The sequence below is a fragment of the Podarcis muralis genome, chromosome 5 (assembly GCF_964188315.1).
Source record: "Podarcis muralis chromosome 5, rPodMur119.hap1.1, whole genome shotgun sequence".
NCBI classification, from domain to species: domain Eukaryota; kingdom Metazoa; phylum Chordata; class Lepidosauria; order Squamata; family Lacertidae; genus Podarcis; species Podarcis muralis.
In genome coordinates, this window is record NC_135659.1 from 42956271 (window position 1) to 42981348 (window position 25078).

Below are 25078 nucleotides of genomic sequence, written 5' to 3' on the forward strand. Positions count from 1 at the left end.
GCAAAATTCCAGTGGATATATTGCTTTGTGTGTTTGTCTAGCCTGCCAAGTAGTCCTCACTACTGTTCAGGGTATAATTGTGATGCGTGAGAGAGGCAATGCACCTGATCATGTCCCTTGAGCAGTTGGTATCAGCAGTTGCCGATTCTGGTCAGCATTTTTAATTTGCTAAAACTAAATTGTCACCTACAATTCTCACCAGGTTTAATTAAAAAAAAAAAAGACAAAAAGGTAAGTTGAAACTGAATCTTTACTAACTGATTTGGAACAGATGCTACATGTTGAGTCCAAACAGCCCATCCCCATCCGTCCCCCCCCCCCCCCGCAAGGTGTGAAAGGAGAATAAAAAACCTATAATCTTGACTGCCTTACATTTTTAACTAACTTCACTCCTAGGAAAGCTTGCACCTTTGAGGTGTTACATTCCACTGCGATGGTACCATGAAAAGGAAAAACAGGCAAAGAAACGTTTTGTTGGCCTCTGCCAATAATACTGACATTTTCTGCTTCGTACCAAGATTTCCTAAGCATCTCTTGGCACTACAATAACATCTCCAACACAAGATTCATTCGTTTCCTCCTCATACAACCAGCAGGAAGCAACAGGCAACTCTTGGGAGAAATCCAATCTGTGGGTGACTGATTTCTGTCTTGCCAGATTTGTCTGCTGCTGTTTCGTACCTGGAAGTGACAGAGAATCTGCCATTTCACAAACAGCCTCATTCCCGCCCCCCAGCTTCCTCTCACTCGCTTGGAATGGTTTTTGAGCCAACTTTTGGGATTCTAGCTTTAGAGAAAACTAAGGCTTTGGAGTGTGTGTGTGTGTGTGTGTGTGCGTCCTGTGTATGTAGATTGGGATGATAAAATAATGTAGTGGAAAAATGAAGGGAGGCAACTGTTCACAACTGCTTGTCCTTGGGAAGTACATTTTTCTAAGTATTCATTAGTTCAAACTATGCCTTTTGTTAGGACAACCACCTCATTTAATTGGCTGGATTGTAAGAATGAACTTCAGTGTGGATCCTCAAACTACCATTATGACCTTATAGGAGGAAGGAAGCTGTTCAAGAAGACAAGGACTGCTGTGTTGAGTCAGACCGGTTCTTGCTCAATGTTAGCTTTCTATCAACAATGAGGATGAGATGGAGGAATTCTAGGAAGCAACAGTCAAAGATAGCCTATCTCTGGAAATGAAGACTGCATTTTTGGCAGCCGTGGATTATAACCATATATGTTAGGTGGGCAGAATACATCCTAGGGCAGTTCCACAGATGAAACCATGCATGTGTCTAATAAGCATTTCCTTTTGCTGGGTTTTAGTTGACCTTGTGCAACCTCAAGAGTTTTGTTCTGGATGACAGTAGTGGGGAGAGGTCATGCTCTACATTCTGGTAAAAGGCATGGAACTTTGCCTTGCTATTTCTTTTAAGCCTTTCCAAGAGCCCATTTGTTTAAAACAGGTCAGGGCAGTATAAATGAAATTTTCAAAAGCAAACAGATCTGAAGGCATGACACACTGGTAATGGTGGTCAAAGGTGAATACACAAAACCATTTCTCAAACGGAAAGCACTACCATATATGCAACACAAATGTGCATCTTATCTTCATGCTACGCAACCAATAGACCATGTAGATATCTTGGAATCTGACTGTGTTATCTTAAGTGCACACCCTTTGAGGCGGTGACCCAGAACGTGTCTCTTACCTATTGACTTAATGCAAATGAGTATCATGATGGAACGCGTGTTGAGTTTCACCGATGCCTTCCTCCTTTCTTCTTCTAACATTAAGGTATTCCTTGTGATGTGGATATTAACCTGTGGCATGGTTCTATTGGCTGATATGTTCCGTGACTGCGGAACTGCTCCACACAGGGCCAGAGGCGGGGGGTGGGGTGGTATGTGACTGCTCCACTTGGGGCATATTAACTGGGCCATTGCCACAAGCTGTCTACCCAGAGGACACACTCATACCAAACATGGTCCTTGAGGTGGGTTAGGATGAAAAAAGACAGTAGGTCAGAGTTGTGCTTCTGCTTCTGGTATGCAACAAGGAAATGAGATAAATCCAAAAAGATGAGTGAATGTGGACATGATGCCATCACATTAGAGTTTTACTCATGAATATATAGTCACATTAAAATGAATTTGCAGTAATTATATTGGGAAGCTTATTGCACTCAGAGCATCCTTCTAGGAACCCTGACATCTCAGCATCTTCCATTTCACTTCCCCACAACTGCTGCCCGAAACACTTCCTGTGTTGTCAAAAATAGGTGGCTTCTATTTTTGGTTGTCATTGACACTTGACAGGGCCTTTTCAGTGGTGGTTCCCCATTTGTGGCATGCCCTCCCTGGCAAGTTGTGTCTGTCTCTGTCATTATTGACTTTAGGAGGAAGTTGAGCAGGACATTTTGTTTCAGGCAGCAAAATGTCTAGGGCTGCCCCTGCAATTCAGTATAAGGCAGCTTCCAATCTCTGTAACCGAGATAAAATTTACCAAGTAGCTATCAGAAAAGGGAAGTTGAACAACTAATGGGGGGGGGGGAGGCGGAGAGAGATGCCAATAACCAAGTTCCACCCAGGAAACAAGACTTTGTTGGAGATTGCTGTCATGGCCCCTGGCTACTGGGGCTGGGAAAGATGTCCCAGGCGAGTGTATTTGATGCCTTATACACACTTACCTGGGAGTAAGCCTCACTGAACAGCATGGGATTTATTTCTGGGCAGACATACGTTGGGATTCAGGTGCCTTTGAATCACTCTTGTGACTCAGCAACAGTCTTGTGTTATTATTGTGGAACCAATATTGATAGAAATATTTTAAAATTATGTTGAATTTTTACAATGCACGGCAGAGGCAGGAAATGCAAACTAAATAAGGAAGTGACAAGCAGACTTTCAAGCCAGGGCTGCATATGATAAACCACTCAGGTAGGTTGTCCTCTTTCTCGAACTTGAGCAAACTCCACAAATCCTTAAGAGTACAATGAGCAGGGGAAGGAATTCTTCCAGTGAAAACCAGGCTGCTATCAGAGCTCGGAAACCATTGTGAGAATCCCTGCCTCGTGTCTTCTCTCGAAGTTAGCACTGCAGACACATCCGTACTACGTGCAGTGGCTCAGCTAGGCTGGGCTGTTGCAATCCTGTTGCAATCGCCACTGGGGAGAAGGAAAAGCTGTTAAGCCCGGCACGCTTACTCACGCACCCTCATCTTTGGAGGGAGCCTCTTCTCTTCTAAACTTCAATCTGTGGCACCTCTGAATGCAACACCCGATTTATTGACACAGCACCAAAGACTTGAGAAGGGCTTTTGTTTAGCTAACACATTGACAGAATGCTGCTGCTGCTGCTATTAGCCAAGATGCTGAATAAAACAATGAAAGGGCAGAGCAGGTGGTAGGCAGGAGGGATGAAGATGATCACAAGCCCGGTGATGCCACAGCAGTTCGGTGGGGAATGGGTGGCGGCCCAGGAAGCTGGGACCTCAGGGCTTGTACTGCAGACAGTTATTTCTCTGGGGGAATGGAAGAGACTGTCGCCTAGACTGCTGTAGCGGCACTGGCAGGATGCAAGTTACTCAAACATTATGGGGGATGCAGAGGAGAGAACTGCTGCTGTGGGAGAAGGAACCTGGCTCCTCTGGATTCCCTCTCCCCTTCCCAATAACAGGCACTATTAGCCTGGGGTAATTGACAAGCCTGGCTAGCAAGCAAGTCCTGCTTCATCAATTTCACATGCAAGGGATGGTTTGCATGGTTTCCTACTCCCCTTTTCTTTTAAAAATGAATACCTGGGTGAATATTTATTTATTTAAAAATGTATCAGATACAGGAGTGCCAACTTGAATAAAATATGGGGGGGCAGGTAAGATGGGGGGCAGGTAAGCCCCCCCATAATCAATCACATGACACAATACATGCACACCAGTTGAATGGCAATGCCATTTTTATGGGGGGGGCTGCTAAAGACCCCTTGCCCCCTTGGAGTTGGCTCCTATGAATTACTCTGGACGTTGCAGGGAGAATGGTTATTGTCGGTCCTCACCAAGTGGAGGTAGTGATGGCTACCAACTTGGATGGCTTTAAAAGACAAGTTCATGGAGGATAAGACTGAGGAGGTACTAGCCACTATGGCTATGCCGTATCTCCACTACTGTAGGCAGTAAGCCTCCAAATACAGTTTTCTGATCATGTCTGTTGCACTGAGGTTCTGCTTGCATCTTTCTCATAGGCATGTGGCTGGCCAATGTGCAAACGGGACCTTAGGGCTAGATGGGTCTTTGGTTTCATCCAGCTGGGCTCTTCTTATGCTCTGGCCATGGTTTTCAGAAGAGTCGTCTGTGTTGCAGAGGAAACAGTAACAACAAATTTGTTGCTCGCTTCATCACAGGCATGGAGTGACATCCTCAGCTGCAAGTACCGAGCAACGAGGTCAGAGGAAAATGAAATGTGACAATCCCAATGTATAGAAGGAATGCATGCAAAGAAAGCATACAGTGTTCCACCGCAATTGTTATATTAACTCCGCATTAATAAGTTGAGTGTTTTTATCACCTTTCGCTTCTTTAGGAAAGGGTTGCTATGCTTATTTTGCATGCATTCTAGTCCTAATTGAATTGTCACCATCTGTACTTTTTTTACATTTCATTTCCCCCTGATTGCACTGCTTCCACACCCACACACCATGGTCTATATACACTGACAACCGAGGATTACACTTCCTGCCTCATTCAGACGAAATGGACACTAGACCATGAAAGTTTATGCCATAGTAAAGGTACTTGTAAGGTGCTGCAAACCTTGCTCTTGCTTTAGTGGTCATGGGAATTATTCCAATAAGTGTCTGCTACTATCACTCCAACCCAAACTGCAGCGCCAGTCGTGTTTATGGGGGCAATTTCAGATTCTCCAGCATCCAGCTTAAAAACCCTGCAAAACTGGTTTGTCTAGAGACACAACAGCCTCTAGCCAAATAATGGAGCATGGCAACAATTCAGTTTCCAGCATGAACCTGTCGACACTGCTGCTCCCAGACACAACAACATTACAACAAGGAGCACAAAAGCAGGCCCTGACAACATCTGGTTCCCAGAAATTGTGTGTGTGTGTGTTTCTCCCTGAAGGCTAGAGGAGAGGGCTGAAATCTGTATACGGCTCTGCGGGGCAACAGTAGATAGCAAATATGGGGCTCAGTCTCTTCATTGATTAAAGGTAAAGGGACCCCTGACTATTAGGTCCAGTCGTGACCGACTCTGGGGTTGCGGCACTCATCTCGCTTTATTGGCTGAGGGAGCCAGTGTACAGCTTCCAGGTCATGTGGCCAGCATGACTAAGCTGCTTCTGGCGAACCAGAGCAGCACACGGAAACGGCGTTTACCTTCCCGCCGGAAGGTTATCTACTTGCACTTTGACGTGCTTTCGAACTGCTAGGTTGGCAGGAGATTAATAACCTACAAATCACCATTTCCAGCCCTAGAGCTCAGTGGCTGCCAATCTAAGCCAGCATACAAGGTTAACATTGTTTATTATTTTTAATAAGACTATCAAAATCTTTTGAGCAATGAGATACACATGCTTCTTTCCCTCTTCATTTAATTCTTACTGCAACCCTGCAAGGTAGGCCTATCTGACAGTAACAGGACAAAGGTCACCTAGTAAGCTTCATGACTGACTGGAGGTTTGAGCAGTAGCATCTACCAAAACTTGCTCAGTAGCATCTATCATCACACCTGGAGCCCATAAGGCAATTCTTGGTTACTTGCAATTGGCTTGTAGCTTAATTTAAATCAGCTTCCTTGTTTTATAGAAGCTTGGTTGTAAGATTGACTTCAAGAAGGATGTTGTACCATGCAACAAGGGATACCACAAATTTGAACTTATAATCTGCATCAGCAAGGGCCTTAGCTTCAGTTCAGGAAGTATTTCCAGATAAACCGTTTAGGCTTGTGTCATCAAGCATCTCTATTAAAGCATCCTATATACTTCCAAGATGATAGCTCAGTGGTTTCAAAGCATCAATGCGACTCTCCCAACTCGTTTCATTCAATGGCTTAACAGTTATGCCTAAATCTGATACATGGCCAGTGCAAAGAAATAATTATAGATCTGTTGAACCAAACTGAAGAAACCGTTTGCTTCCAGACAACATTTAACAGGCATCATTGACTACCAAGTTTAAAAGGTGTGCATTGCAGGGCACAAAAAAGTCCTGTGGACTCTCTTTTGCACACCATTTTCTTTGCCTTTCATGTTACTTCCATTATCCTAACCTTGACCGTGCAGATTCTCAATTGGTAATCCCATTTGCTCAAGCCATTCAAGAAGTTTGTGTTACTGACTGCATTCAGGATGGGAAAACTTTGGCCCTCCATATGTTCTTCAATGACAGTTCCCATCATCCCTGACCACTGGCCATGCTGGCAGGGTTTAATAGGAGTTGGAATCCAGCATTTGGAGGTCCATAGGTTTATTACCTGCAGGCAGGGCCAGATTTAGGTTTGATGAGGCCCTAAGCAACTGAACGTAATAGGGCCCTTTATATGTCTAGCTGTCCTTTGTCAACAACAAATTGTTGCTGTTTTTTGTGTTGAATATATGCTATATGGTAATTTATGGACCTAATAGGTATCTAAAGCCATTTGCACATAAATAGGAGCCTACACAACACAAAACACAGTTGCTGTATGTAGGTTTTATTTTATTTGTTTTTTATCTTATACTTTCGAAATGTACATCCAGTGGTGTGTTTTTTTAGTTTTTTTTGCCCCCCCCCCCCCCGAGAGTGGGGCCTTAAGCTATAGCTTGTTTAGCTTATACGTAAATCCGGCATTGCCTGAAGGCTTCAACCATGGAACTGGCCTTGTGACTTCCTTGATGATGTCTACCTGAAAACAACTGGCAAAAAACTGAACACCTGTGCCCTGGACATTTATGCTGGATTGGCTGGCCAAACATCACCCCCACTCCATGTTTAATGTAAGGGATTAGGAAAAGAGAAAACAAAAACCGAACATGTCTTAAAATGGAACAAAGATGAGCCCTGCTATTATTTTCCCCACAGACATTTACCCTTCTCTTTGGTTTAGCAAGCTTAGGCCAGCCTAAAGCTGAATTAAAGAACCAATGAAGAGTGGCACCTTGCAAATGATGCCCAGATCTCTGAATGTTGTACTTTGTTCCTTTTTCAGAATGTTGTCTCCAAGTCACTGTCCTTCAAAATTAGACCATTTTGGGGTGTCCCTTCTTGTACTGCTTAGTTCCACCTTAAATATAGGCAGAGATTTAGGCTGTTTCCAGATGCAGAAAGGCAAGTGAAATGGCAATCGTCTTCCCACATTATCAAGAGTATTATGCTTTTTCCTATAAGCTGGCTTGCACATAACACAAAGCCAAACCATGACTTAGTGTAAACACATTAAGTGTAAAGGCTCCTGGAAGAGATGGAGGCTCCTGCGCTCCTCCCCAGATTCTCCTGCTGCTAAGCCATGGTTTGACTTAGCTTGTCTCCTCCATCAAGTTGTAAACTCAAGAACAAAACTTTGCTGCAGGTGGAGCAAAGGAAGAAGACAAACCTTGAGCCCAGGTTGAGCTAAGTCAAACCATGGTTTCGCTAACAGCAGCAGCAGAACCAGAGCAGGAGCAAAGCTGCCACAATGTCGTCTTTAGGTCAGCATCAGGGCTTTTTTTTCAGGGGAGACTCACCAGAACGCAGTTCCAGAACCTCTCAGTTGGGTGTCATTGCTATTCTAAGAGAAAGAGGGAGGCATTCATGGTGAGAAAAATAGCACTGCAAAAAGGGCTCCTTATGTACATCCCACTGTTTTTCCTGGATGGAATGCTTGAACTCTCATGGTGACTCTTACTTGCTTGAATGGAAGGCAGGAGGGCTGTGTGAGTGAGTGTTGAGTGCTGTGCGCAGGTAAAGTTTATGTTATGTACTGAAGTTATCACCCTGGGCCAGCAGGGGGATACTGTAGGTAGTTTTCACTCAGGTCCACATATGCAAATAAGGAATTGAAAGTGACCCTTAGTGATTGGATAGTTAGAGAAAGTGGTTACTGTTGTGTTGTAGTGGAGCTCTATATAAGCAGGCTAGCTGAACCCTTCAGTTCAGTTCTGTTCTGGCCTGTGAATAAACAAGAGCTGTTTGAAGAATCGCTGTGTCGTCTGATATGTTCACCCACAACTTGAACAGCTTACATTCATTACTCCACTCACGTTTGCCTCTGCCCCTGCCCAACACTGTCGTGTTGCCCTCAGAAGGTTGTGCAGCCCTCAGGCTGAAAAGGTTTTGCCACCCCTACTTTAGACCACACCCGGGCTTATAAATATTCCTGCTTAGTGAAATTACAATATACCCAAAGGGTAGGAAGAAATGTTATCTGCCATTTTCACAATCTTTTGTCGCCAGGTGTAGGGCAGGCTACTGAAACTATTTTGGCAGGTAACTATAATCCATGTGAGGTAATCCTGAGTACCCACCTCGAGAACGTGTGTGCTTTTCAGTGTCCTTGTGTCAGCATCAGGTAACGAAGGTATAATCAAGAGATCAGCCAAGTGCAGCGCATGATTATAGGTTTCCTGAAGAGCCAGCCAAGTGCAAGTAGGTGGAGAAACCCACTCTGCAGAGGCCCCACCACATTTCCAAGTGCACAATGGCTTTTTAACAATTATATGAGCCCACATTTGAACCTGAAGCTCAGGTGTCAAGCTTCATCTATCTGTGAAGGAGGTGGCAGGTTCAGTCACTGCTGGTTTTTCCAGAAAGAGCTGGGGAAACCCTCTTATAGACCCAGCTGAACTAGATGACTGGGAGCAAGGTTAACTTCCTTTGTTCAGTGAAGTCAAAAGGTTCACAACAATGACAGACAGTTTTGCTTAGGAATCCCTCAGGCTGCAATCTACAACTGCATCCTCTGATCTCACAGAGATTTACTTCCTTCCCTGTTTTTGGCTAGGCACAGTGCTTCCTTCCTGGTTGTCAAGAGTCCTATTGCTCTGACAGCTGCTGCAACAGTATGAGGTGTCAATCTGGACAGGATGCCAAATTCTGTTGAAAAAAATAATTTAAGCATTCGGGAATCTTTCTGGGCCGCTGGCTAACTAATGTGAAAACTGACAGGATCTTTCACTACTGAACTTTATCTGTTGGTAAACCAGATAAACTTAAAACTGTGAACCGCAAGAGGTAAAGCTGATTCTCCATTAGGGAGCACACTAATAAATACAAAATAAAAAGCACAGTAATAGACAGCATAATGATAAAATAGCAGCCCCCCCCCCCCCAGCTTTAAGAAGCCTTATATTATTTAATGGCTAAAGACCAGGGTAAAGAGGAATGGTGTCTGGTTTATTTAAACCAACAGTCTTACTGCAATTTTAACGGTATACTTTAATGCTTTGTATATGTTTGCTATTAATGTAAGTCACACTATGGTCTTCACATACTTGGAAAATAGTAATATTTATAAAATTATTATTATTATTATTATTTAACTTTTACTTTCCATCTTAAGCAGCATAGAAATTCTTTAGTTTGCTGCAACAGAAACAGAAAGAAAAGCAAAAATAGACAACAAAACAAAACACTCGCTATACATATATTCTCTTCTGCTTATACAGAATTATTAATTCATTATTATCCTTATATCCTGCCTTTCCTCCAAGGAGCCCGAGGTGGAGCACACACATCTCCTCCTCTGCATTTTATCCTCACCACAACCCTGTAAGGTAGGTTTGGCTGAGAGATGGCAGAAGCACACTTATTTCACTTCATGTACTAAAAATGGTATATTTGTATATTATGAAGGAATATATGTAGTTTTGTATGCTACCTTTTTATTTCTGTGCTCAGCATTATTATCTGTTTAGCTTTAAGCTGTTAAATCAGGATAGCTTATTAGTATTGTCTTAGACAATGTTATAAATCATAATATCAAGTATTTAAAAAATCAATATAATACATTTTTAGGATGGTTATATTTCTTCTCGTTACAAATAAACAGGTGATGGTGGTGGTTTTCTCTACAGAAGGATGCACAGCTGCCCACTCACAGGCTTACTCAGACATGCAATTGGAGACCGTCTGTAAAAGACTGAGTTTATGCTCCATTTCAATAAAAAGAATATTTTCTTTAGCAGATTGGCAAAAACAGACCTAAATGAATAGGTTAATCATGTAGATTTTTATGGTGCTTTTAAAAAACTGAGTTGCATGGCAGCAGGCCACAATTTCTTGATATTTATGTATTTAAATTTTCCTTTCCCTGAGCTACTTTTGTATTATATCAGGCATAGGCAAACTCAGCCCTCCAGCTGTTTTGGGACTACAGTTCCCATCATCCCTGACCACTGGTCCTGTTAGCTAGGGATGATGGGAGTTGTAGTTCCAAAAGATCTGGAGGGCCAAGTTCGCCTATGCCTGTATTATAGCAAAGGGAACAGAGGAGATCTGCTGAGTGGAAAGCTGAGATTTCCAGGACTTTCCAAAGCCAACACTGCCTGATATTTCAGAACATGATAGCCTTGTACATGACTGCAGCCCATATTAGCACATGATCCCATTCATGCCCCACATCCCATTTTTCAACTTTTGCATGGAAGTAAGACCATTTGATATGCCGAAACAATAGCACAATAATATCAGGTGTGGAGTTGCAACAGAGCCAATTGCCTCATGGTGCTCTGTGGTCCTGGTATTGGGTCAACACTGTTTCAATGAATGCCTTTCTTCAGCTAGATATTGAAGGGGTCATGATGTGCAAAAGCCACAGGTAGGAGACATGTGGGTACAGAAGGGGCATGATGGCCTAAGGGCAGGACACCTATATTCCCTTCTTAAGAGCCACTGCAGAAGAAGCCATGTTGGCCCAAACCTACATGTCTCAAACAGGATAGTACTGATTAACAGGTCTGCGCCCATATGATGATAGTATTACACCTTAATTGGACATGAATTACTTGGCCGTGTTACCTTTCACCTCCTATAGATTGCCACAGTAGCATGCAAGAGACCAGTACTTTCAACTGACCACATAGCTTCCAAATAATTAAGAGCACAATTAATGGTCTGAAATATCATCTTCCAAAGGTACAGGCCTACATCTTGTCCTCAGAAGACTTGGAATGACCTGCTTTGGTCACACAATCAACCCTTAAACATCACATTTGTATATGAGAGAGAAAATCTCTGTCTCTGTTACATTGTGCTTACAAAAGGGAAGCTGTGGGTGGTGAATAAATGGATGGCTTACTCCTGAGGTCTAACAAGCCCAACAGATACCATTTCATTGATGGCAGCATTGTACTGTTAGAAACTGAAGGATCAGTAACCATTTCTACGTAGCAAACTAGATGTTTGAATCTTAATGTTAATGATGAAGCTGGGGGATGGAAAAAACAACAAATTCATAAAGTTGACGTAACAGAACTTGCAGATGGAGCAAGAAAGTGAACTAATTGCTAGAACAATTGGGCAATTGACTGAGAAAGAGCCTATCCAGGCCTTCACCCAGGTAGACATCCTGAAAAAGTCCAGGTCGCTTTACTCCTGTTCTGTTTCCCATCCACCAAGCCTCCAAGGCAGCTGCTGAGAAAGAACAGCTCTCTTCCTTGTAAGCATGGCTGTGTGGGTTGCCTGCTGAGAGGACAGCAGTCAGAATGCTGTACTTGCACCTCACATCACTGCTAGGCCCAAGAATGGGCATAACCAGGATTTAAGGGGCAGGGGCAGAACCAAGTTAACAAACTGACCAATTGTGTCACAGGTAAGTATTTTTATTTACTTGCTTGATTTGGGAGGTAGGAGCAGCTGCAACCCCCTGGCTATACCCATGGGCCCAGGCTAACCATACCAATTTGAAAGGTTTGCAAAGTTGAACTTTTGACTCTTCCTTTACTCTTTCCTCCAGTTCTACAAGCAAATGTATCCCACAGAACATAAACTTCCCAAAGAAATACTTGCGTGTTTGGGAGTAGATGCCTTCAAATGCAAACTAGTCTTTTGAACCTGAGATTTTCTGCCAAACAAATGATGTGTCCTGATGCTTTTATCATAATACTGGGATTGTTGTTGTTGTTGTTGTATACCACCTTGTTATTTTTTGTATGAAACTGTGATTTATAAATGTATCCCACTGTAAATGGTTTGCTTTGAAAGCCATTGTTGTCTGTGATTGCTGTTGTCATGTTATCGTGGAGGAGCCAAAGGATGTTCACAAATTTATCTGGGCAGCCAATTCTTAGAAGGACAGTCCACGGGGCATTATGATTTACAGTGTTGAAGGCCTTAGTCAGGTCAATAAACACCATATACAGGGGTTGGTTTTGGTCTCTGAATTTTTCTTGAAGCTGTCAAGCAGTGAAAATCATGTCCACTGTCCCACTAGAAGGTCGAAAACCATTTTGAGTTTCAGGATTGAATCTGGGCCCTTCTGCTTACAATGCAGTCGCTCTACCACAGAGCTATGGCACTTTGCGCACCTATGCACACTTCTAGGAGAGTAAACCCCACTGAGCAGAGTGGAACTTGTTTGCAAGTAAAGATGGATAGGATTGTGCTGTGTTGTTATTAACAGCTCCATCCAAGCTGAAGGTAGACTCTGTTTCAGAAATGGGCATTGGTTGCAGATCCTGTTTAGTAGGAGCTCTTCCAAGCTAAAATGAAAACATTTTCATTTCTCAGGGTTGCAGAGAAGTTTCTTACCAATAATGTGCCACTTAAGCTTTCTAAAACATCAGCTATGAAATAAAGAAGCCTCAGGAATCCAAATCCTATGCACCTTTGCCTAAAAGCTCCTTTGATGCTGATGTAACTTATGCATAAATTAAGCATCTGTTGGACTGTGAGTACAATCCTATGAACATTTCCTCTGAAGTAAGTGCCACTGCCTTTCTTTATTAATATTGTTCAAATGCCACCCAACAACCGTGTTATGTGGGCTGTTCATAAACCAAACACTAAAGTACAACAATAAATTACAGCACCACACAATAAAACTAGTAAACAAACCCCAGCATTAAAAATTCAGCATCTGAGTCAAACACCACAGAGAAATAATCAGAGCCAATTAGCCTATAAAAGCAATCTAAAGTTCATCGGAGTCAAAAATTCACTATTTAAAAGCAGGGAAATGGGGAAAGCTATTCAACAGGACTTGCACCCAAGTAAGTGTGTCTGCAGTTGCCTGTGGAGCTTATCGTGGGTTTTGCTTTTGCTTTGTTAACATCCCCATCATTTTTCGTCTGCTTGCAGAGTATTCTGAGATTTAAGGCAGCTTCTGACCCTGGGGATAGAAAGGGTTAAGCTATGTGGCTCGGTAGCCAAAACTGGCCAGGTAAAGTCACCTTTCAAGCGCCGTCGCGACTGGGTTGAAGCTGACGCTTCTCTTCCCGCTGCTCCCAGCATTTGAAACTAAGCACACCGATTTGAACCAAAAGAGGGAGAAAAATAAAGGAGTGAAGGAAAAGCTAGCAAGGATCGCGCAGACAAAGTGTTAAAGTTCTTGGCGGGAGCTGGCCAAAACATGACGATTTTTGAACGTAAAGGGAGTGGGGCGGAATTGCAAACAAGCCGGAGATTTTTAAGATCTCACCAGTGGGCTACGAAGGAAGCCTTTTCGGCTGCATGCGAGTTTTCCTTTTTAAAAATAATGTTACTGATTCAAAAACAAACACACACACACAGACCAGACCCTCCCCTCCCCGCCTTGAAGGACACTATCGCGCTCCGAGAGGATCGTAAAGCGGCAAAGCAGACGGCCCGGCGCGGACACAGCTCTGCCCCAAGTATCCACACCCCATCATCCCGGGAAGTTCGCTAAAGAAAAAGATCCTTCGGGGCAGCGGCGACAGGTGTGTTAAGGAAGCGAGGTTTTGAGCCCCCTGCCCCCCGATCTCCTCCAGCCTAATGTGCGGGCTCAGAAGCAAAGAGGCAGCGAGTTCCACGGGACTGCCCCTCTCTCCAGCCGGCGAGCGCAGGACACCCCGATCCCGGCTCAAGCTTCCTCGGAAGGAAGCCGGTGCCAGCGGGATGCGCTTCCAAATAAGTAGGCAGCCTCTCTCTTTCTCTCTCGCCCCCTCCCTCTTGTCCCCTGCCTGGAAGCTCTTAGGCTGCTGGGGAAGGACGCCGGAGGGGGTGGGGTGGGGAGCCCGGCGAGGCGGAGGAAGGAAAATCACGTGAGAGTCAGCCCATCGCACCTCCTCCCCCGGATCCATGTGCCGTGAAACAGCAGCAGCGGCCCCGGAGTCCTCCTTAAAGGACGCGATTGCCGGGCATGGCAGAGGCGGGAGGGATTTCTCAGAAAGCTACTTAGGACAGGACTGAAATCCCATTTAGCCAAGTCCAGTGATATCAGATGGCATCAAGCCTGGGACAAACTGCCCCTATTTCTCGCGGAAAGAGATAATTTTTTTTAAAATAATTGTATTAATAATTAATATATTTTTTAAAAAAATTCCTCCCCAGCACTCTGCATAAAGTTACCCTTTTGGAACTCTGCGCTTGATGAAAACGATGGATTATTATTATTTCTACCCCATTACCTTTTGCCTAAAGTTGCCCCTTTCGAACTTTGCGCGTGTCGTCCCACCCCTTCTATTTCCCACTTGGTATCACCAGCCGCGTCCCCGCCCCCCCCCCATCCGCGCGCGCGTATCTATCACTGCCCGGTTCTTCCAACCCGGCCAGAGCTCTTAAGCGGGTAACCAGATATTCAAAAACAATACGTCAGCCCACAATGCCCTGCACCGGAGCCCAGGCATTACCTCATCCCACAATGCCCCGCGAACCAAAGAAGGGAGAAAAAAAAAGAAAGAGGGCTGGGAAGCTTCTGAAGGGGGTGGGGTGGCCATGGAGATGGGCTGCTCTGCAACAGGCTGGGCCCGGCCGCCCGCCCTCCCCCTCCCCGCGTGAGAGGCGGCTGCAGCCAATGGGAAGGCCCCGGGGTGACATCATGGGCTATTTTTAGTGGGTTACTGCTCGCTGATAAGTGTTGGGCTCCACGCTGGGAAAGAGCTCAGAGTGGGGCTGAGTGCGCGGCAGAGGAGGAGGAGGAGGCGGCGGCTTAAAGCGGCAGCGCGCCCAGCAAAGCGGCACCGGGAAAGACACCCGCGAAAGCGGCAGCAGAGACCGGGCCGGTTCGCGACGCGGAGCGCTCGAGAGACCCTCCCGTTGCTCCCCGAGGGAAGGGCGAGCGGACAGAGCCTCGCTTGGGCTACGCGGCTGGGATCGCCTGGCTGGGATCTTGCCCGGACGTGTTTGATCGGCCGCCGCCGCCAGCGGAGCGACAGGTTTCCGGAGCCTGGGTCCCCGGAGGAGAGCCGGTCGTGCGGAGTCCGGAGCCGCAACTTCTCGCCGCAGCTTGTGGATCGGAGCCCGAAGTGGGGAGCGACCGAAGTTGCAGCAACTTTCCCCCCCACTGAAAAAGAAAACTCTTCGTTCGGGGCGAGTCAGTGACTGAGAGCCACTCCGGTGTCGGTGGGGAAAAGAGACTGGAAAAGCGGAGAGGACGCGAAACAAGTGTGTTTGAAAACTCGCGAACACTCCGGCGCAGCATAGGACCCTCCCACGAGGAGGAGGGAGGCATCGAGGAGTCGCGGGGGGGAAAGGAGGACTTTTCCAAAGTTGTGGGACTCGCGAACCTTCATCCCCCCCCCCTCCAATTCGCAGCGATAAGAAGCCACGTTTTAACTCCTGGGATTCCTTGGTCGGGAGTGGGAATTCCGCACTTCGATAAAGAACTTTATTCCTCTCTTTTGGGGCGAGTTGTTTTTCTGGAGCTCCGCACTCTTGATGACTGCGCTGAACCTTGTTCTTAGCTGAGGAAGCCTCCGCTTGTCAAATCCAGACCTCCTTTTCGGAGTTTGGGGGCGGAAAACGGGGACAGGCGAGCCAATGACTTGTGGCAAAAAAGCCAGACTTTAATTCATCACCTCTCTGTGTTCTTTTCCTCTCGGAAAAGCTGTTTGAAAAGTTTTTTTTAGAGGGGGGAAAGGGTGGTGTACGCTGTGGCACAGCTTCCTCTCCTTGTTTGTTTGTTTGTTTGTTTGTCCTAAGTAGGACCAACTTGTGGACTGTATTCTATGACTGCAAAGATGGAACCTACATTCTACGATGATGCCATCAATACGACGTTTGTGCAGCCAGAGAGTGGTACTTACGGATATAATAACCCCAAGGTGCTGAAGCAGAACATGACTCTCAACCTGGCTGACCCTTCCAGTAACCTGAAGCCCCACCTGAGGAACAAGAATGCCGATATCCTGACTTCCCCAGATGTGGGCCTTCTCAAGCTGGCCTCTCCTGAACTGGAAAGGCTGATCATCCAGTCTGGCAACGGGCTGATCACCACCACGCCGACCCCAACCCAGTTCCTCTGCCCCAAAAATGTCACCGACGAGCAAGAAGGGTTTGCTGAAGGGTTTGTCAGGGCGCTGGCGGAGCTGCACAACCAGAACACCATGCCCCCCAACGTCACCTCCGCTGCCCAGCCTTCAAACACCGGCATGACCCCCGTCTCTTCCATGGCTGGAAACAACAGCTTCAGTGCCAACTTGCACAGCGAGCCTCCGGTCTACGCCAACCTCAGCAACTTCAACCCCAACGCACTCAACACGGCGCCGAGCTACAATGCCAGCAGCTTGAGCTACCCTCCGCAACATCACCTGAACCCCCAGATGCCTGTGCAGCATCCCCGGCTTCAGGCTCTGAAAGAAGAGCCTCAGACTGTCCCAGAAATGCCCGGGGAGACTCCTCCCCTGTCGCCCATCGACATGGAATCCCAGGAGAGGATCAAGGCTGAGAGGAAGCGCATGAGAAACCGAATTGCGGCCTCCAAGTGCCGGAAAAGGAAGCTGGAGCGCATTGCCAGGTTGGAGGAAAAAGTCAAAACTTTGAAAGCCCAGAACTCGGAGCTGGCATCCACTGCCAATATGCTGCGAGAGCAGGTTGCACAGCTGAAGCAGAAGGTCATGAATCACGTCAACAGTGGGTGCCAGCTAATGCTCACACAGCAGTTGCAGACTTTTTGAAGAGACTGGAAAAGTAACTTGTGTGACGGGGCAAAACTAAGCAGAAAAAAGAAGGAAGTTGGGAGGTGGAAAGCTTCACTTGGGGGGCGGGCGGGAAGAAAAGGCTGAAAGGCATTGATTCCGGAGAGTGCCCCCCTCTTCCCCCAAAGCATGCGTGGAGAGACTGGTGTGCCTTTTGGTTTGAGGTGGTGGCAAACCAGTTGACAGTCCAGCTCCGCAAGAGGGCTGTTCTATTCAGACGAGGCATGAAGAAGCCTTGTGTTACCTTTTTCTTTTAACATTGACCAAGACCTGCATGGACCTAACATTCAACGATCATTCAGTATTAAAGGTTAAACTGCAGTAGACACTGTAGATTTGCTTTCTCTAGTACTCCTTAAAAAAATAATGGGGAGGGAGTTTGTGGGAGGCTAACAACAGAAGCTGAACTATACTGCCTGCCTTCAAGTCGAGTTGTGTATGTACATATATATTTTTTATTTTATGACAGCTGATTAATGTCAATAAAACTACTTCATGACTTTGTAAGTTATTTTTATGTTCATTTGGGTTCTGCCCAGTATTGTTTGTAAATAAGAGATTTTTTTTTAGCAATCTTCTGAGTTTTTTCCATTTGTAATAAAGTATATAATTTTTTAAATGTTTTTTTTGTTCTGAACAAGAAATGCATAAAGGGTTGGTATGTTTTCTTAAAAAAACAATTAAGTCACCCACTTTCTTTGATTAGTACCATTAAGACAGGCATATACAGAATGAACTTGTGGTTAGATGTTAAACTCTTGTTAACTAGTGCTGTAAAGGGGGGAGGGGGAAGCCCAACACTTCTGTAACCGTGCAAACCTGCCCATGCCTACTCAGAAGTAAGTCCCATTGAGTCCAGTGGGACTTGTTCTCAGAGCTATATCCATAACAGGATTGCAGCTTTAGCAACAACAAAAATGTCTTTTGGCATTCCTGATTTTAAGGTGCCATAAGACTGTTTCTTCTATCCTCTATTAACTGGAGGGCACATAAATGACCCCCTGTGTTGGAAAGAAACATAGATCCTGCCTGTTTCATCAATTGAACTTGCAGTCTGTATGGCCTACAAGGAACTGGTGACATAGTTTTAAAAACTAACTGAAGTAAAATGGGATGGGCAAGAGTAGAGTTCTGTTGCATCCACTGCTCTGCACCATGAGTTATCAAATGTAACTGGTCATTCCCAATTTATGTGTCCAAGTTAAGCAAATATTCTTTGCCTGAAGACAAGGAAGAGTTTTCAAAAAGGGAACGTTCATCTGGCAATTTGTCACCTTCATGTTTTTGTTATCTAAAAGAGTCTCTGTTCATGAGTATTTATTGCTATGCCTGTTGTCCAATAAAGTCATTCTATTACTCTTTCAACAGATTTGAATTCCTTTTCCCGCTTATGATTTTGTTTCACCAGAAAGGGGGTAGTGGGGATGCAACTTAAACTGGTTGGTGTGTTTTGAAACTTGAGCCATAAAATGCACGTGCATTTTGGGCAGAAAGACATTAAGATTATTGCTGTTTTGTTTTTCAATAGAAGATCTTCATATGCAGCAAAAAGAGGACTAATGTGATCCTCAGTCTGCTGAAATGAATGAGACTTACTTTTGAACATATATGCCTAAGAATGTATCTTAAGGTTGCTATCCTATGATGGAACTGCGTTTTAACTTAGTGGGATTTACTTCTGAGTGAACACATTTAGGTCAGGCTGCACGTCCCAGTTGTTTCTCCGGGGAATACAAAGAACAGTGTCCTCTAGCTAGGTTTATTTGGAAGCAAGTCCCACCCAAGTTGCAGTCCTATGGAAACTTGCTAGAGAGCAAGGGTTTTCAAACTTGGAGCTTGTTTCTAAGTAAACATGTTTAGGTACATGAAGTCTGTTCAACAAGACACTTGAGTAATGCACAGCTTCAGTGTAATTCTAAAGACCTTTCTTTGGAAGGCAGTCCCATTTATTACAATGGGGCATCCTATGTAGTAAACATGGGATTGTAATCTTAAAATGCACCTTTATGCACAATTACTTAATAGTACCACTAAATATGATAGGACGTCTCCAAGTAACCATAAGATTGGGCTGTCAAAAATATTTAGCTGAGACCAAGTGTTACTGCATTTTTTGGGACTTAGAAAACTCAAAAGGCAAAATGTTTTCTTAGGTTCTTCAGATTTGCAAGAGAACCTTTACCTCGGCTGAGGAGAACATCCCTTGCATGCAATAGGTCCTGTATTAAATCTCAGCATAAGCCTAGTGAACAAGATCTCTTGTCTGAAATGACCACATGCAAGGTCTATCTAGCTCTCTATTGCTATAAGGCAGTTTCCTATATTCCTAACTTTCCTCAATATTGACCTGTGTAACTTACACTTTCAAAATTCTAAAGCTATTTTTGAATTCAATTACTTTTGATCTTATTAAACCCCCCACCCCTCTTCAAAACTCAAGACATTAGCAGGTAAGAGGTATTGGTCCTTTAAAACATAATTCCAGCAGTGCCATAGACTGAGTCTTGGGAGTTAACCGATTCTTGACTACTGAAGAAAAGAAGCAGGTTATGTCTGTCTGGTGAATGGAAACAACCAGGCCTGTATTACAGTTGCAACCTTTTTTTGTTTTTTAGAAGGTGGGGACAAGATTTGTTTGATTTTACTTCCTGACAAACAGAAGTTCAATGGGTGTAGCTCTTCCTTGCAAGTAGGAATATATTCTTGCATGTCCGTCAGCTGTTCAATGTATAGAAGGTCCTTAAGAACAAAAGGTGACAACTCTAGCTGAAACAATATGGCCTGCAAAAATCGAAATTATTTTCTTTAAAAAGTTTCCTCAGTGAATCACAACTCACAAGGGGTTCACTTAGAAATAAATGTTGTTTACATCAAACCTACTAGTGGGATAGGAGAGCTGGGGGAAAAACCAACATCTGGCAACCAATGTACCTCTTTGGTTTCAGATAGTACATCGGTGTACAAGTCTAAAAAGCCCAGGACACAAGTTTTCATGGCCTTCTAGTGGCTATGGTGGCTCATTTACCAGAAATAATGTATTTAGCGTTAACTCTGGATGTGTATATTCGATTCTGACCAAACTAAGCCTCTTAGAGCAAAACATACACTAGGAGGCTTAGTTTGGTCAGAATTGAGTTTACACTTCCAGAGTTAATGCTAAAGACATTACTTCTGGTAAATGAGCCACCATAGCCACTAGAAGGCCATGAAAACTTGTGTCCCGGGCTTTTTAGACTTGACCCATGTACTATCCGAAACCCAAGGAGTGCATTGGTTGCCAGATGTAAAATCTATTCACATTCTTTTCAGCTCTCTAATCCCACTATAGGGACGTGGGTGGCGCTGTGGTCTAAACCACAGAGCCTAGGGCTTGCTGATCAGAAGGTCGGTGGTTCAAATCCCCACAAAGGGGTGAGCTCCCATTGCTCGGTCCCTGCTCCTGCCAACCTAGCAGTTCGAAAGCATGTCAAAGTGCAAGTAGATAAATATGTATCACTCTGGCAGGAAGGTAAACGGCGTTTCTGTGTGCTGCTCTGGTTCGCCAGAAGCTGCTTAGTCATGCTGGTCACATGACCCAGAAAGCTGTCTGCAGACAAACGCCGGCTCCCTTGGCCAGTAAAGCGAGATGAGCACCACAACCCCAGGGTCGTCCGCAACTGGACCTAACAGTCAGGGGTCCCTTTACCTTTATCCCCACTATAATTCTGTAATGCCTTCAGCACTGGGATGAGGGAGGGAGCAAATCAAGTTTGTTATTTCATTTAGGCTTCGCCCGCTGGATTTCTGCCTTGTTGTGCAACTGCTAGAAAAGAAGCTTGCTGCCGAAGTTCTGAAGAGTCCAAAGCTATTTTCCTCCTACTCTTAGGAGCCCAGTGCCCCTAAGTGGCATAATGAAGCAATAATGTTTTGGGGCGGGTGGGTTTGATCTTGTTCAGATTCTATATTCTGCCATCCTTGCATGAAATAGAATATATTAATAGTGGATACAGACTTTGCCTTTCTGTTTCCAACTCGTACATACTGGCAGGTATAATGTTGGGGCGTATTATTTGCTTACTGCTAAGTAGATGTATACGTTTGTATCAATAGTTACCAAACAAAGAGTTACTGGGAGGATCACAGACTGCTTTGCTGAGTGTACATACTGCTGACATAGGCAACCCGGAAGGTAGATGATTTTGACCATATGTGGAAGCAGGCAGCAGGGGAGTTGCACAGCATGGCTGGGTGTGGCTTTGCAGCTACTTAGCAAGAGCCAGCTAGCAAAATAAGTCCAGCTACCTGGGGAGGTAAAAGGTGTAACTCTCACCGCAGAGATCTATTGTGAAAGAGTTCTAAAGCTTTCATGCTGCTCTGGAACCACTCTGTATACATTTGGCACACCCAGAAGTTGAGCATCTTCTTGCCATAACACCCCCATTTGGAAGGCTTTTGGACTCTTAGTGTTGCTGCAGTCGGTTTTTAACAGCCTTAAAGGTAAAGGTACCCCTGCCCGTACGGGCCAGTCTTGCCAGACTCTAGGGTTGTGTTCCCATCTCACTCAAGAGGCTGGGGGCCAGCGCTGTCCGGAGACACTTCCGGGTCACGTGGCCAGCGTGACATCGCTGCTCTGGCGAGCCAGAGCCACACACGGAAACACCGTTTACCTTCCTGCTTGTAAGCAGTCCCTATTTATCTACTTGCACCCGGGGGTGCTTTCGAACTGCTAGGTTGGCAGGCGCTGGGACAGAACGATGGGAGCGCACCCCGCCACGGGGATTCGAACCGCCGACCTTTCGATCGGCAAGCCCTAGGCGCTGAGGCTTTTACCCACAGCGCCACCCGCGTCCCGCTTTAACAGCCTTACCCATGTGAAAAAACAATCTCCACACAAGTCTAAAGAAGGAATTCCTAAACGTACCACAATCTTCTCTAACACCCCCCCCCCCCGCAAAAAAAAACATTTCTAGTCTCCAAATGTAACAACTAAATGTGCCAGCCCACTTACTGGTCTTGAAGTCCAGGAACAAAAGAGACCCATTGGCAGGGGAGGGCTTTATTTCTAGCAAGCTGCCTCCGACTTTGACTGTATGACAGACAGAAATCCAGTAAATAAAGTCCTAGCATTGAGAGGCAGTGATTGCAAAACTTTATGGGTTGAGTTTCTGCCTGCCTTGCAGCTGTTTGTGTCACAGTTACCCTGCCAGCAATGGTTAAAGTAAAGGTAAAGGGACCCCTGACCATTAGGTCCAATCATGGCCGACTCTGGGGTTGCGGCGCTCACCTCGCTCTATAGGCCTAGGGAGCCGACGTACAGCTTCCGAGTCATGTGGCCAGCGTGACTAAGCCACTTCTGGCGAACCAGAGCAGCGCACGGAAACACCGTTTACCTTCCCGCAGGAGCAGTACCTATTTATCTACTTGCACTTTGACATGCTTTCGAATTGCTAGGTTGGCAGGAGCAGGGACTGAGCAACGGGAGCTCACCCTGTCATGGGGATTCAAACCGCTGACCTTCTGATCGGCAAGTCCTAGGCTCTGTGGTTTAACCCACAGCGCCACCCGCGTCCCAATGGTTAGTATAGCTTAAATAAAGAGTGCTTAGTAATAATAATTTTTATTTGTACCCCGTCCTCCCCAGCCGGAGCCAGGCTCAGGGTGCTAACATCATAAAACTATTACAGGTAGGTAGCCGTGTTGGTCTGCCGTAGTTGAAACAAAATAAAAAAAATCCTTCCAGTAGCACCTTAGAGACCAACTAAGTTAGTTATTGGTATGAGCTTTCATGTGCATGCACACTTCTTCAGATACACTGAAACAGAAGTCACCAGACCCTTATATATAGTGAGAGGATGGGGAGGGGTATTACTCAGAAGGCTGGTGGGAATGGGTGATTGGCTGATAGGTGTGGTAAACCTGTTGACTGTTAATTACTGCAATTGGTCTTACAGAAAAACTAACAGTATACAAAGAACATAAGAACAGGCAATCAATTAAAATACATCTTAAAATTAGTTCAGAGGAAATTAAAATCTGGACAGATGGCAGTCCACAGGTAAAATTGAGAGTGGTTAATATTCTCCAAGGCCAACTGTTACCACTGGTCTTATAAAGAACCTGTGCATGGGCTAGGAGGCCTCTTTAATGCTCGTTCTTATACAGAAAGAAGAATCAGATTGAACCCTGACCAAAGGCCTGGCGGAACAGCTCCGTCTTGCAGGCCCTGTGGAAGGATGTCAAATCCCGCAAGGCCTGGTCCCTTGTGAGAGAGTGTTCCACCAGGCAGGCGCCACGGCTAAAAAGTAGTAGTCATGGATAGCTTTATCCTCAATGAAATTTGCCCAATTCCATTTTAAAGCCAATGGGATAGGTGAGATTAGACCAGACATTTAAAAATCCCACCTTTAGCATCATTGTATAGGAATTTGAGTCGCCTGAAACAACATTGTTAACATGGAAACAGCACAGAACTAATGAATGCACATGAAATGAAGCACTTTACATGGGGTAGCCATGTGGCAAGTGCCCCCTAAAATGTAGCTGTCTCGTGTGAACCCAACACAGCCAGTCAGTCAACACAGCAACATGTCTAATAATCATCCAAAGAAGACAGGTAATCCTTGTTTTATAAATAAAATGTTAAGTAGCACATCAGACAAGTGGGACAGTAAGCAGGCATTGAGAAAAATGCCACTGGGATCCCGTGACAGTTGTATACCATTCTGGGTATCTTAATGTCAAGTGTACAGTCCCCTATCAGTCAGAAAGCATTTTGTATTTAGTTATCACACATCTGAATTGCTTTTCAATCTAGCTCTCAAAGTCCACAATACTTAGATGCCCGTATTGCTATTATATAATAGCAAAGTACCAAAGCAGAAAACTGCTCCAAATGTTTATCCCATACGCATCTATAAATTTGGAACGCTAGGCTGGGAAGGAGGCTTTTGCTTCCAACCCAATCCATGCACAAAGACTGATATGAAAGGATCAGGGGCAGGTTTCTACCTTCTCCAGTAAAAGACTACCCCCCCCCCCCGTGGTTGCAGATTTTGAGACCTGTTTGCCAAAGGGCATTTCTTTAGCCACCTCCTGCACCCAGGGTACTTTCTGGAGAGATCCTTCATACCTGCAGGGAGTTTCTACCTAACATTCCAGGAAACTGACTTCTCCTTGGCCCATTATGCTACATGACTTCCAGTTTGCTGCGCAGTCCACAGTGTTGCCTTCGCATACTGAAAGTGGTCAGGTTTTAGAAAGAAAAGCACCCATTCTTCCAAAAGACAACCCTTGTGTTTCCAAGCGGGACAGTGATCACAACTTAATGGTGCAATGAAGACTTTCAAAGTCCCTAATGCCCGATCCTTGATAAACTCCACCTGGAAGAATTTGTATGGGCACGCCTTGCTTTATTCTAAACAGCAGCCCTGCAGTGTAGATTACGCTAGCAAAAAATAGCACATCCAAAGTCATCCAAAAAGCTTCAGTGCTGAGTGGGGGATCTGAAACGATGTCCCCCTGACCCAAGTTCAATGCCGCATCTCAGTATTGGTTCTGGGTTAGGGAGAACCATTGTCATTAGAATGGATGATAGTAGGCTAGGGGGACTATGGGTTAGTCCCAGTACAAGGAAGTCTTGGCCAACCTGGTGCTCTTAAGACCTTTCAGTCTAGGGCAGGCATAGGCAAACTCGGCCCTCCAGCTGTTTCGGGACTACAACTCCCACCATCCCTAGCTAACAGGACCAGTGGTCAGGGATGATGGGAATTGTAGTCTCAAAACATCTGGAGGGTCGAGTTTGGGGGGTGCCTGGTCTAGGGCTCCCACCAGTCCCGGAATGCACTGCTGCACTGGCTGAAGCTGATGGGAGTTGTAGTCCAAAACAACCAGAAAGCACCAGGCTGGCTAAGCTAGCACAAGGCAACTCCTTATTTTGTTTTGTAATTTTCGCTTTAACCAGGAATGTAGGCAGCTGCCATCTGGACATGATGTGAAAGCCAACACTGAAGCACATGGGCTGTTCTGTTTACACTTGCAGCATATCAGTG

General features: G+C 45.2%; 1 protein-coding gene and 2 long non-coding RNA genes across 4 annotated transcripts in view; 1 reads left to right on the forward strand and 2 right to left on the reverse strand.

Annotated features, from left to right (window-relative positions):
• Positions 1-25078, reverse strand: part of LOC114598932 (uncharacterized) — an 84845-nt gene that overhangs the window by 23923 nt on the left and 35844 nt on the right. The window lies entirely within an intron of this gene.
• Positions 5651-14606, reverse strand: LOC114598928 (uncharacterized). The gene is made up of 3 exons (XR_003707193.2): positions 14544-14606; positions 13347-13413; positions 5651-9051 (listed from the first exon to the last, which is right to left on the reverse strand). It is a non-coding gene; the product is annotated as an uncharacterized LOC114598928 (long non-coding RNA).
• On the forward strand, positions 15001-18416 carry JUN (Jun proto-oncogene, AP-1 transcription factor subunit). Its single transcript, XM_028733314.2, has one exon. It carries the CDS (start codon positions 16083-16085, stop codon positions 17028-17030), a length of 948 nt encoding a protein of 315 aa, XP_028589147.1. The 5' UTR covers positions 15001-16082; the 3' UTR covers positions 17031-18416.

Bases quoted from the DNA above. Each gene is read 5' to 3' on its own strand.
- JUN (XM_028733314.2), top strand. From the start codon at position 16,083: ATGACTGCAAAGATGGAACCTACATTCTACGATGATGCCATCAATACG.